The 12873-nt window shown below is 39.7% G+C and overlaps 1 protein-coding gene across 1 annotated transcript in view; it reads right to left on the minus strand.

The window, feature by feature from the left end:
• Positions 1-12873, minus strand: part of LOC143036573 (2-oxoglutarate and iron-dependent oxygenase domain-containing protein 2-like) — a 38743-nt gene that overhangs the window by 8582 nt on the left and 17288 nt on the right. Inside the window, exon 6 of the mRNA XM_076204101.1 lies at positions 3907-4085. Coding sequence (XP_076060216.1) covers positions 3907-4085 — 179 coding nt within the window. The remainder of the gene's footprint in view (positions 1-3906; positions 4086-12873) is intronic.

A 12873-nucleotide genomic window follows, 5' to 3' on the forward strand; every position in this document is an offset into this window, starting at 1 on the left:
ATTCAAACTCCTTCTCTCTTCCTCTCTTATGTTCCATGTTTCTGTCCCATACAGTGCTGTTGGCACAATCACTCCTTCATAAAGTCTCCTCTTAGCATCCATTCCCAAATGTCTATTCCTCATTACACTTTTTAATCCACCAAGGCATTTACTCGCTTCTCTCAATCTACATTCTACCTCCACCTTCACTCCACCTTTTCCTGCCACATTTGCACCCAAGTATCTAAAACTATCCACTTCCTCTAGTCGCTCTCCCTTTATGCTCACTTCCAGTCTACTGCAACTTTCACCCCTTGTACATCTCATCACCTTACTTTTACCCACATTTACCTTTAGCTTTCTTCTATCACATACTCTCCCAAACTCTGTCACCAACTTCCTCAATCCCTCCTCCAATCCTGGCACAAGCACAGTGTCATCCGCAAACAACAGCTGGCTCACCTCCCACTTTTCTCCATTTTCTTTAACCATCTCCAATCCCTGACCCACTACCCTTGCATTTACCTCCTGCACTACCCCATCTATGTATAAGTTGAACAACCAGGGCAACATAACGCATCCTTGACGAAGTCCCACCTTTACCTCGAACCACTCACTCTCTCCATTTCTAATCCTGACACAAGCTCTACTACTCTTATAAAAACTCTTGACAGCTCCTAGAAGCTTTCCTCCTATCCCGTATATCTGCATTACCTCCCACAGTGCCTTTCTGTCTACCCTATCATAAGCCTTTTCCAGATCCATAAAAGCCCAAAAAACATCCTTCCCCTTTCCTATAGGTTTCTCACATATCTGTCTTACCACAAAGATCTGATCTACACAACCTCTACCCGTCCTAAATCCACACTGTTCCTCACCAATTACTCCCTCTCTTCCTCTCCTAATCCTCTCAATCAAGATCCTCCCATAAGCCTTCTCAACTACACTTAACAAACTAATCCCTCTGAAACTACTACATTCACACTTGTCCCCTTTTCCCTTGTAAAGTGGAACTATACAGGCACTCCTCCAGTCCTCCGGCACTCTACCCTCTCTCTAGCAAACATTAAATAACCTCACCTGCCAGTCCACCATCACTGTACCTCCTTTTTTAAGACATTCTGCATGGCATCCATCCAGACCAGGTGCCTTACCTACTTTCATCATCTTAACAACTGTCTTCACTTCATCCTTTCTTATTTCTCCTCCATTTTCCTCACTCATCATGGTCATTTTCTTAGCATTTCCCACTGCAACTATCTTTCCCTCCCTATCCTCCTTCACATTTAGCAACTCCCTAAAATATTCTGCCCATCTTCCCCTTACTGCCTTCTCTTCCATTAGCATCTCTCCATCTGCACCTTTTACCTTTTCCCCTCTACTTGATTTGCCTCCTCTTCCTCTCTTAATTTCTTTCCAAAACATCTTTTTATTACTTTCAAAATTTTGTCATACTCTTACCCCATTTCACATCTGCTCTCCTCTTTGTCTCCTTTACCTTTTGCTTTACTTCTCTTTTTGTTTCTTTGTACCTCTCATATGACTCCCTCGTCCTATTTTGTAACCAAACTGTGAAAGCTCGCTTCTTCTCTTCTACAACCTTCTTTGTTTCCTCATCCCACCATTCACTACCCTTCCTTCTATTTCCTCCTGTCCTTCTTGTTCCACACACCATTCTTGCACACTTTGTGACTCCCTCCTTGAACCATCCCCATTCCTCCACCACACCTAGCTCTACTCTATCCTTCACTCCCTCCCACTCCTCCTTCAGCTTCTTCTTGTACTCCTCCTTTTCCTTTTCATTTAAAGAGTTCACTCTAAGCACCTCCCTAACTTTTGCCCCTTTCCTCATTCTTCATCTATCCTCCACTCTCAACTTACCTTCCACCAAAAAATGATCTGATATTCCCCCACCCTCTCCCCTCAGCACATGTACATCCTTAACTCTTCCTATCATAATCCTATTTACCACTACATAATCCATCAATGCTCTATCTACCACCCTTCCATCCACCACCCTCTCCCATGTGTACTTATGCTTAACTTTCTTCCTAAACACTGTATTTGCTATCATCAACTCTCTTTCTAGACACATTTCCACCATCAACTCTTCACTACGATTCTTTCCTGGAACTCCACATTTCCCAACCACTCTATCAATTGGACCATTTTCTACCCTAGCATTAAAGTCTCCCAGTACTATTACATTGACATTTCTCCCTAAATTCTCTATGCACTCATTTAAATCCATCCAAAAGGCCTCCCTTTCTTCTACACTCTTCTCACTGCCAGGCCCATATGCACTTACAAAGAACCATATCTCCTTTCCCAGTTTCACCTTCATCCACATTATCCTTGAGGAAACCTCCTTCCACTCCACTACATGTTTACCTATCTCTTCACTTACTAGAATAGCCACCCCTTCCCTCCCTCGCCCTCTCTTCACTCCTGATAACCTCCCACTTACACTCCCAAACTTACACTCACCCTTCTCTTTCAACTTAGTTTCACTCAAAGCCAACACATCCATCTTTCTTCTCACAAACATACTACCTATCTCTTCCCTTTTACTCTCATCTGTACCACATCCACGCACATTAAAAGACCCAAACCTTAGGGTGCTGGTCGGAAAACTCCCAGACCCTCTTATGCCTTTACTTTTTCTTTTAGGAATGTCCCCTGTGGGGTTACAAGGAGAAGGATGCCTAGTCCCAATCCCCGTCCCTTTCTTCTCGCCTCTTACGATCCAAGTGGAAATACTTGGTGGCAGTATTCTTTTCCCCCACCACAGAAAATGAATACTCAGAGAAATGGTACAGGACAGCAAACAAGGGGTTGGGAGACAGCATAACGGAGGGACAGTCGTAGGTATTGGCTGGTTGTTATTGTGGCAAAGTAGCATGCAGTTGATACTTTAGGGGCTATATGGGGCGCTCCTACAGATCAGAGCCACACATCATTTTGTCTATGATAGAGGAAAACTCTGTTCATAGAGAAACGATGACACTTTTATACATAAAAAAGGAAGAGTTTAAATGTGTTTTGAGATGAAATGCCTGAGAAGTATGGTAGGGGTTACAAGGCTGGATAGAGTGAGAAATGAGGTGAGGAGGAGAATGGGGGTGGAAAGGGAGTTGGGAGATGGGGTTGATGAAAGAGTATTGGGATAGTTTGAACACATGGAAAAAGTGTGGAAGGCAGATGTGAAGTGAACTTGAGGGGGGACCAAGGATGAGATGGATGGATGGGGTAAAAGGGGTATTGGGAAAGAGGGGGATGTCTTTTGAGGAAGAGAGAAGACAGAAGATAGGGTTGAGTGGAGAATGGTTGTGTATGGATGATGTTGTGATGCATGGAAGGGAGTGGGTGGGGGATGGGAGGGTTAGGGAGTATATAAAAATGATATTATGATGCAGCCTGAAGGAATTTCTCATCATCTTTTTTTCTGCATGAGGCCACCGAGAAGGGGGGGGGGTGTCACCAATTAAATGAAGCACCCTTGCTGTGGATGTGCTGTGTTCTGGTGCATTGTTTCTGACCCAGGGCAGCGGGCAAGATGCAGGGATGACCTGCCATCTAGGAGGCGCCAAGAAAAGAGGGAGGGAGGGGTGGTGAATGGGAGTGGAGTATGTGGGGATGAAATGGGTGGGAGTGGATTTATGCCTTTGACTTTGGCTACCTCCCTTGTAAGGGAGGAAAAGCCCTTAGTATGTGTATGTATGCCTCAAATTTTATTGACTGCAAACTGGCACCACCCACAGTTGTTTGCATTGGTCTTTGGGCCTTGCCACAGTAATCTGAATACTGTAATCATATCACCTTTCTTCTTCATCTTTCAAAGTTGGCAGACCCACCGTTTTTAACCCAAAACAAGTCATTTCAAGTGTCATTATGTCCAAGTTTAAAAGATAAACTATCAAGTCATACCTTTCACCATGAGTGATTGGAAGAGCCCCATGCATGTGTCTGCCTCGATGAAAAAGACCTCGACCCAGTTGATGTGAGTAGCCACCTTTCACACGACCAGTCTCCTCCTCTCCACGCATGCCACCAAAGTAGATATCTCCTTCACTATAGTTGTCATTAAGAGCAACATTTAGAGTCACCTGAAATTTAAAAGATTACAACAGCTTCTTCATAAATTTCAAGGATGTTGTGCACCAACTGAAACCCTCCTGACTAAAATAAATTATTCTGTGGATGAATAACAAAAAAATTAAATATGGAGAAAAAATAAAATTTGAAATACAATAGACCCTCCATTTAATGGACCCCAATGCAACAGATCCTTAATTTAGTGGACAAAAAATCCTGTCCGTTATGGAGCTGGATGATGATCCAATCATCCATTGCTGTGTACAGTTGTCTGATCCAAGTCTGGGCCACCATCACCAGGCCTGTTATGTGTGTTAAAACTAATCAATAATACAATATTACCATATTATTTTCAGGCAGAGTAAAAGAAACCAATAAATGTATACCGTACCAAATTGCCAACATCAGTTATTTGTCCATTATTTACCGATCTGGTCCATTCTGTTTACATTTGGCAGGAACGGACCTTTCCTTGCACGTACAGTCAACTCTCAATTAACACGAGTTTAATTAATGCATTTTCGATTTAACATGATTTAATTTTTAAGGAATTTTTTTTTAAATAACAAAACAATTTTGATTTAACACAATTTGAATTTGGCAGTAAGAGCACTGAGAGAGAGGGCCTCCGCATGGTCAGGCTCCTGCACTGTTTTGATCTCAGTCTGAAGCTAGCCCGCACTGTGAGTGGAAGTGTCTGAGTACAAATTTAATATGGCACCCAAGCGCCCTTCCACCTCACAGGAAAATGCTCCTAAGAAATCATAAAACCTTGAAAAATTGTTACAGAGAAATGAATAATTTAGTTAGTGATTGTAAACTCTCGTTTTCTGTTCTACACCAAAACAAAAAAGAAAACAGTGTCACCAACCCACAATTAATGGTAAACTCATTTTCAAATGTATGGACCATGATTATAAGTCATAAAAGCTTGAAAAATTGTTACAGAGAAATGAACAATTTTGTTAGAGATTGTAAACTTTCTTTTTCTGTTCTACACCAAAACAAAAAAGAAAACGGTGTCATGGCTGACATAAACTGCTACAAAATCATGTTAGCTCAAAAGAAAAAAGTGACAACGCCAACAAAACTAAGTCAGTTCTTCAAAATTAATCCAGTGAAGGAAGAGGAAGGAGAGCAGGTTGAGGAAGGACAGTGGGGTGAGCAAGGACAGCAGGAGTCTGAGGAAGAGGCAAGTGAGTCAGAGAGTGGCTGGGGACAAGAGCAGCTGGTGATGAGTGCCCGGGAGTTGGAGGAAGAGGCGAGTGAGGCGGAGAGTGGCTGGTGATGAGTGCGCACATAGAATAAATAATTGTGTACTACAAATAAATACAAAGAACATGTGTTTTTGTTGTTTCTGTAACCTACAAATGTATTAATAATGTGTTTGTTCAAGTTCAGAGTAACAAAATCCCAAAATAGGCAAGACTTTCCCAGTGTCCAGAAACCTAACCCTCCCCCCCCCATTACCATTATTTCCTATGGGAAAAATATGTTTAACTAACGCGATTTTGATTAACACAATGTCTCCAGGAATGTAACCCTCTCGTTAATTGAGAGTTGACTGTATTCGTCCGTTAAATGGAGGGTCAAGTGTACTTTTAAAACACGAATTGGGAGACAGGGAATCAAGGATTATTTAGTGTAAAGTAATACCAGCCTAACCTATAATTTCACCACACCAGTAATGAAGGGGTTGAGTAATTAATGACATTTATGAAGATTCAGAAATAAGTCAATACATATGCTGACATCTTGAAAACAAACATGGAATGACAGTGCAAGGCACTCAAGAGCTAAGTATGAATCGACAATAATTACCATCTCATTTTGCTGACTGGGAGTCAATATATCAGTAGAACAAAAAATTACCACTGAACCTACACATGTACATTTTGTTGATAATTATAACCATGCCCAATACATTCTTAGAAAAAAAAAATGCCAAAGCATAAGTACAAATAGTTGGGGACTAGCAGCGGTTTGAATACTGATTACTTTTGCATAATAAAATCCTGTTCTTATTTTGTAAGTACAGTATCTATTGACAAACTTCGATGAAACTTGACTAGAATGACTACAATGATGAGCATGACTTTCAGTAAAAAAAGAAAGTCAGCTTCCTAGCTGTTCCAAATTGGAACAGGATAGAGATGCTCCACAAAGGTCTAGGGAAAAAGAAAAGAAAAATAGAGGAGGCAGCCTACATAACTTCCCACCCCTGCATCAACCATGGGGATGGGTTTATAAAATTAGCAGGAGCATCAAGCACTTTAATCATCAAGGAGGTCAAGAGGATGATTGAGAATGGAGGGAGAAGCAGCATGGTCAGAGTCACCTAAGAAATATTGAGAATGGATGAGGGTATGGAGGCAGATGGAGGGAGAGGAACATGATAAGGATGAATTATATAAGCTGTTCATTTTCTGAGACTGTATGTACTTTGAAAATGTCCCGGTAAGGACGAAACGTCAGTGAATAAAACTCCAACTGTTCTCTGTGTTTAGCTCACCACCCTTACATTCATATATATATATATATATATATATATATATATATATATAATATATACATATATATATATATATATATATATATATATATATATATATATACATTATGCAGTTAATGTCAGCATATGAGATTAATAATATTCAGCAGTGCTAAAATGACCTTAACATAGAAGAAAAAATTACAAACAACACGATGAAGTTATAGATAACAATACAGCAAAATGAAATGTGATTACAATAATATATTGTACTGTTAATATATCAATAACATATCAAGTGTTAACTATAGATGGCAAAACTCAAATCTAGCTGTCTGTCAGAATTATCATGTCAGGCAATTACAATCAGCACCCACCAAATTGCAAGTGATGTGGAAGTGCACATAAATTGTCATCAACGAGCAAATATTTACATACATCTATGATGGTCTATGGGGATTAACTCAGCCACTGTCAGGCATTCAAGGCAGTGATGCTGAAGGCTATTAGCATTGGCCAAATCACACAGTTTACAAGATGAATATTGTGGTACTCCCCCTGACTTGTTCACCTGCCACCCTGGCCTGTAACCTAAGGCGGGTGGGGAACTAGTCTGGGGGTATAGGTTAGAGGACTAGGGTGTTTGTGCTAGGCTAAGGGGCTATGCAGGAAGACTAGGAGTGGTAGGCCATGCACTGTATTTTTCATTGCAATATCCACTGTGGCATATTCATGTGCACTGGCCATTGCAATACAGAATACATATCAATCTATTTAAATGTAAATTTACTTTTTATATTACTAGGTGCTCATGTGGCTGTTGTGAGTTATCCAAAACACCGAAGGAAAATATGTGTTGTTCAGAGAAACCATCTGTATGTATACATATTGTCTCCAAATTTGCTGGTGATACAAAATTGTGCAGAATGGCAAATGATCACTTAAACCAATTAGATATTCAAGAAGATTTATATAAACTACAGCAATGGTCTGAAAAGTGGAAAATTAAATTTAACACAAGTAAATGCAAGGTTATGCACAGAGGTACAGCAAGTACAATTACAAGTTATTTGGAAATTCATTAACAGTGAATAGTGTAAAGGATCTCGGCGTAATTATCAGTAACGATCTCAAATCATCTAAACAGTGTATTTCAGCCTTTGAGGAAGCGAATAAGATTCTTGGACTGATTGCATGATCTTTTGACTTCAAAGGTCCATCTCTCATTAACAAGCTATATAAATCATTAGTTCGTCCACATTTGGAACATGCTGTTTCTGTATGGTCACTGAATCTCATTAAAGATATTGACAGATTGGAAAAAGTACAATGGCGAGCCACAAAACTGATTCCAAATATCAAAAATAAATCATACGAAAATTGACTAAAACATACATGTTTTCCCTAAAAAAGCAGACTCAGAGGTGATTTGATACAGGTCTTTAAGATTCTAAAGGGAATTGAAATCAAAAGTGACAACATTTTCACACAGAGTCTGACAAGAAATAATTAAACAACTTCACCAACCATGTTGTTAATGAATGGAATAAACTTCCTGCAAAAGCTTTAATATTTGTTTAGATAAACACCTAAGCAAGATACTGTAATGCCTGCCCTTTATTTTATATTATTTATTTATTTGTCTATTAGAGCACCTGGGATTCCATTCAAATTGTCTTAATGTACGAGTTCTACAAAATATTTACGATCACTTCAGAGTCCAGTACAATAAGCAAGTTGATGGTGAAACAAGGGAGTATCACATCTATGTTTACAAAATTGCTTACTTGTCAATATAATGTCATTTATATAGAAAATGACTATGTAAAGTCATATAGATATTTTCATGACTTTTCACATATGTAGATCTGTAAATATATATTTCTATATACATACATTTGGTATATGTATGTATATGGAAATATATATTTACAGATCTACATAATCATGTGAAAAGTCATGAAAATATTTATATGACTACATAGTCATTTTAAAGATTTTGAAGGAAATGCAAGTATATATTTTGTTGGAAAGATAGCATGGCTAATAAAAGATTGTTTAATTTTCTGTATATTTCCAACATAACTTTTCCAAACACTTCAGAGTAAATACAAGTTCAAACACAATTGTAAACCACACTCAGACACGTTCTTGTAGAAATATAATTTAGTCACATGAGTTAGTTCACAAGTTCCTGTAGCACTAGGTCAACGCCCTCTCTCTCTCTTGTCTGTCCTTTGATTAAGCACTCATTGAGTACCTCATTTCTATGTTCTATTTCTTCTACTTCCTAACTGACTTTGTACTTTGTCACCAATGACTTTATCATCATATGATCTATGATACTTTATTTTTATTAGTTTATCTTTGTTATACTTTATGATTAATTCTACACTGTAACTTCTGATTTTGGCATTCTGAGTTTTGCATCTTCCATATTTGTCTGTTACCATAGCTTATCATCCTGCTGAGTGACTACCTTAATGTGTCATCACTTGTGATATAATTTGTTCCTTCACACTTTTCTTATCTCTGGGACCCGTATTTTAGAGTATGGGTTTCTCTATTCTATCCCACAATGCAATACATCAAGTCAAACAAATTATCTTCTTGTGACTTGATATAGATCACTTCTTTACTGCAGGAAGTATCACTACAGAGCATACAGATAGTATGATGGTGCTGGAATATTTTGGGAAAGAAAAATTGTGTGCCTCTGCCAGCATGTGCCTTAGAACAAATCAGGACGGATTTCCTGTAGTGGGTGATCTTATTGGATTCAAGTATCCAACCTTGCAATAATTCAAGTTTTGACTTTTTTGCACTATTGCCTGTAGTATGTGAAGGGTGAACATAATTGTGACAGATTTGCAGGTGTGTGACCAGTTTCATCTTGAGGAAGAATGTTCTCAGAACATCTCACACTATCAGTCATCAACTTGCTCACATATTCTGCAAAAGAAAACACCTGGGACTCATTTTTGTTGTTGTACATACATACATATACCAAAGACTTTTTTCACTTTACAATGGAGGTAGCCATAGTCAAAGGCATAAATCCACTCCCACCCATTCCATCCCCACATACTCCACTCCCATTAACCATCCCTCCCTCCCTCCTTTCTTGACTCCTCCTGGATGACTGGTCCTCCCAGCATCTTGACCACTGCCATGGGTCAGAGGCAATGCAGCAAGATTCAGCACATCCACAGCAAGGCTGCTTCATTAAATCAGTAATCCCCTCTTCTCTGTCCCCTCATGCAGAAAAAGAGAAGACAAGGAGAAATCCCTTTGGGCTGCATCAAAATATCATTCACATGTATTCCCTCACCCCAACCCACTCCCTTCCATGCATCACAGCATCATTCAGACACAACTGTTCTCCAATCACCCCTATCTTCTGTCTTCTCCCTTCCTTCCTCAACAAACATTTCCCTCTTTCACAATGCCCCTTTTACCTCATCCATCCATCTCATCCTTGGTCACCCACTCATATTCACTCCCTCCACCTCTGCCTTCCAAACTTCTTTTACTAATCTTTCTTCACTCATTCTTTTCATGTGCGTCAGCACAATCCTCCCTTGACACAATCTCCTCTTAGCATCCATTCCTAAATGTCAATTATCATTATACTTTTTAATCCCCCAAAGTATTTACTTGCTTCTCTCAATCTATATTCTACCTCCACCTCCACTCTTTTTCCTGCCACATTTGCCCCCATGTATCTAAAGCTATCCACTTCCTCCAGTCTCTCTCCCTAAATACTCACTTCCAATTTCCTTCCATCTTTTCCCTTTGTACATCTCAAAACTACTTTTACCCACATTTATCTTCAACTTCCTTCTTTCCTAAAATCCATCACTAATTCCCTTAATCCCTTCTATGATCCTGCTACAAGCACAGTGTCATCAGCAAACAACAACTGGCTTATCTCCCATTTTTCTCTATTTTATTTAACCATTTCCAATCCCCGGCCAATTACCCTTGCATTTACCTCTTGCACCACCCCATCCAGGTTCTATTACTCTCATAAAAACTCTTGACTGCTCTTAACAGCTTTCCTCCAATCCCATACATCTGCAATACCTCCCACAGTGCCTTCCTGTCTACCCTATCATAAGCCTTTTCCAAATCCATAAAGGCCCAAAAAACATCCTTATCTTTTCCTAAAGCTTTCTTACAGATCTGCCTTACCACAAAATTCTGATCCACACAACCACTCTGTCCTAAACCCACACTGTTCCTCACCAATTACTTCATCTGTTCCTCTCTCAATCAAAACCCCCACATAAGCCTTCCCAACTACAATTAACAAACTGATCCCTCTGAAACTACTTCACTCGTACTTGTCCCTTTTCCTTTGTAAAGCATAACTATACAGGCACTCTCTAGTCCTCCGGCACTCTACCCTCTTTTAGGCAAACATTAAACAACCTCACCAGCCAGACCACCATCACTGTACCTCCCTTTTTTAGATGCTCCATATGACACCCATCTAACGCAGATGCTTTACCTGCTCTCATCATTTTAATAACTGTTTTCACCTCATCTTTTCTTACTTTTTATTTTCCTCATTCATTACTGTCATTTTCTTAGTGCTTCCCACTGCAACTACCTTTCCCTCCCTATTCTCCTTCACATTTAACAATTCCCTAAAATACTCTGCCCATACTCCTTACTCCTGTCTCTTCAATTATCATCTCTCCATCTGCACCTTTTACCTTTTCTTCTTTACTTGATTTGCCTCCCCTTTCTCTCTTAATTTTCTTCCAAATCATCTTTTTACTTTCAAAAATTTCTGTAATACTCTTACTTCATTTCATATGTTGGATTGTGTATGTACATATATTTTGACTTCAGTCATAAATACACTGACAAATTTTAGAGTTTTGTCATTTTGTTTTCAGCATTACTAATTAATGCCCATTAACCTGAAATGTTGCTTAGAGATTTATTTTTTATCAATATTCAATTGACCACAGACTTTACACCTACTTTTAGCTTAATGCCAGACATCATAACAATGATCAATGTCAGGAAGATTTTACTGATGCCATCAGTAAAATCACAATCAATATGATCATCCTTATCAGGTTCTGTTGGTGATTGTGGTGGTTTTACAGTCTCCAGCACTTGTCTGTAGTCAAGCATCAATTATCTGAAAAAATGCTAATTCAGTGAATTAGGAAAATGTTTTAGACCTCCTTTACTACATGTACTACAGACAATTGGGATGGTTTGAACACATGAAAAGAATAAGTGAAGAAAGATTAGTAAAAGAGATGTGGAAGTCAGAGGTGGAAGGAGTAAACATGAGGGGGTGACCAAGGATGAGATGGATGAATGGGGTAAAAGGGGCACAGAAAGAGGGGAATGTCTGTTGAGGAAGGATGGGAGAAGACAGAAGATATGGTAAATAGAGAATGGTTGTGTATGCATGATGTTGTGATGCATGTAAAGGAGGGGATGGGCAATGGGGGGGGGGGTGAGGGAGTATGTATAATAAAATGACAAAACCTGAAGGGATTTCTCCCCCATCTTCTCTTTTTCTGCACGAGGAGGTGGAGAGTGGGGGTCGCCAATAAATGAAGCAGCCTTATTGTGGATGTCCTGTGTCTTGCTGCACTGCTTCTGACCCAGGACAGTGGGTGAGATGCAGGGATGACCCATCATCTAGGAGGAGCCAAGATAAGAGGGAGGGAGGGGGGTGAATGGGAGTGGAGTATATGGGGATGGAATGGGTGGGAGTGGATTTTATGCCTTTATTTTTTGGCTGCCTCCCTTGTAAGGGGGAAAAAGCCTTTAGTATAAGTATGTACTACAGACAATCACAAGTCTCTATGAGCAACAATTAAAAAAAAAAATTTTTACTCACAGACATCATGAGCATGTAGTATAAAACATAAATACAAGGTAACTCAAGCCCAATGGATATGGCCCTATAATGACTAATGTGTGAATGTCTTGGATGTCGGGACAAGTAGGCCTAGTAGTAGGATTTACCCATGCTACTAGGCCATGCTACTAGGACAGGATGCAGGGATGACCAGTCATCAAGGAGGTGCCAAGATAAGAGGGAGGGAGGAGGGTGCAGGGGAATGGAATATATAGGAAATGGAATGGATGGGAATGGTTTCTATGCCTTTTTCTTTTTGGCTACCCACTGTGTAAGGGGGAAAAAGCCTTTGGTATATGTATGTATGTATGTACTAGGCCTGCACTGTGCTGTAGGAGGGGGAGGGGTAGGATAGACCTATGCATGGTATGGGTGGTGTTAGCACTCCCTCCACTGTAGGGCTGGCCTAATA

Source organism: Oratosquilla oratoria, chromosome 20 (assembly GCF_046742065.1).
Source record: "Oratosquilla oratoria isolate Oo_2021 chromosome 20, ASM4674206v1, whole genome shotgun sequence".
NCBI classification, from domain to species: Eukaryota; Metazoa; Arthropoda; class Malacostraca; order Stomatopoda; family Squillidae; genus Oratosquilla; species Oratosquilla oratoria.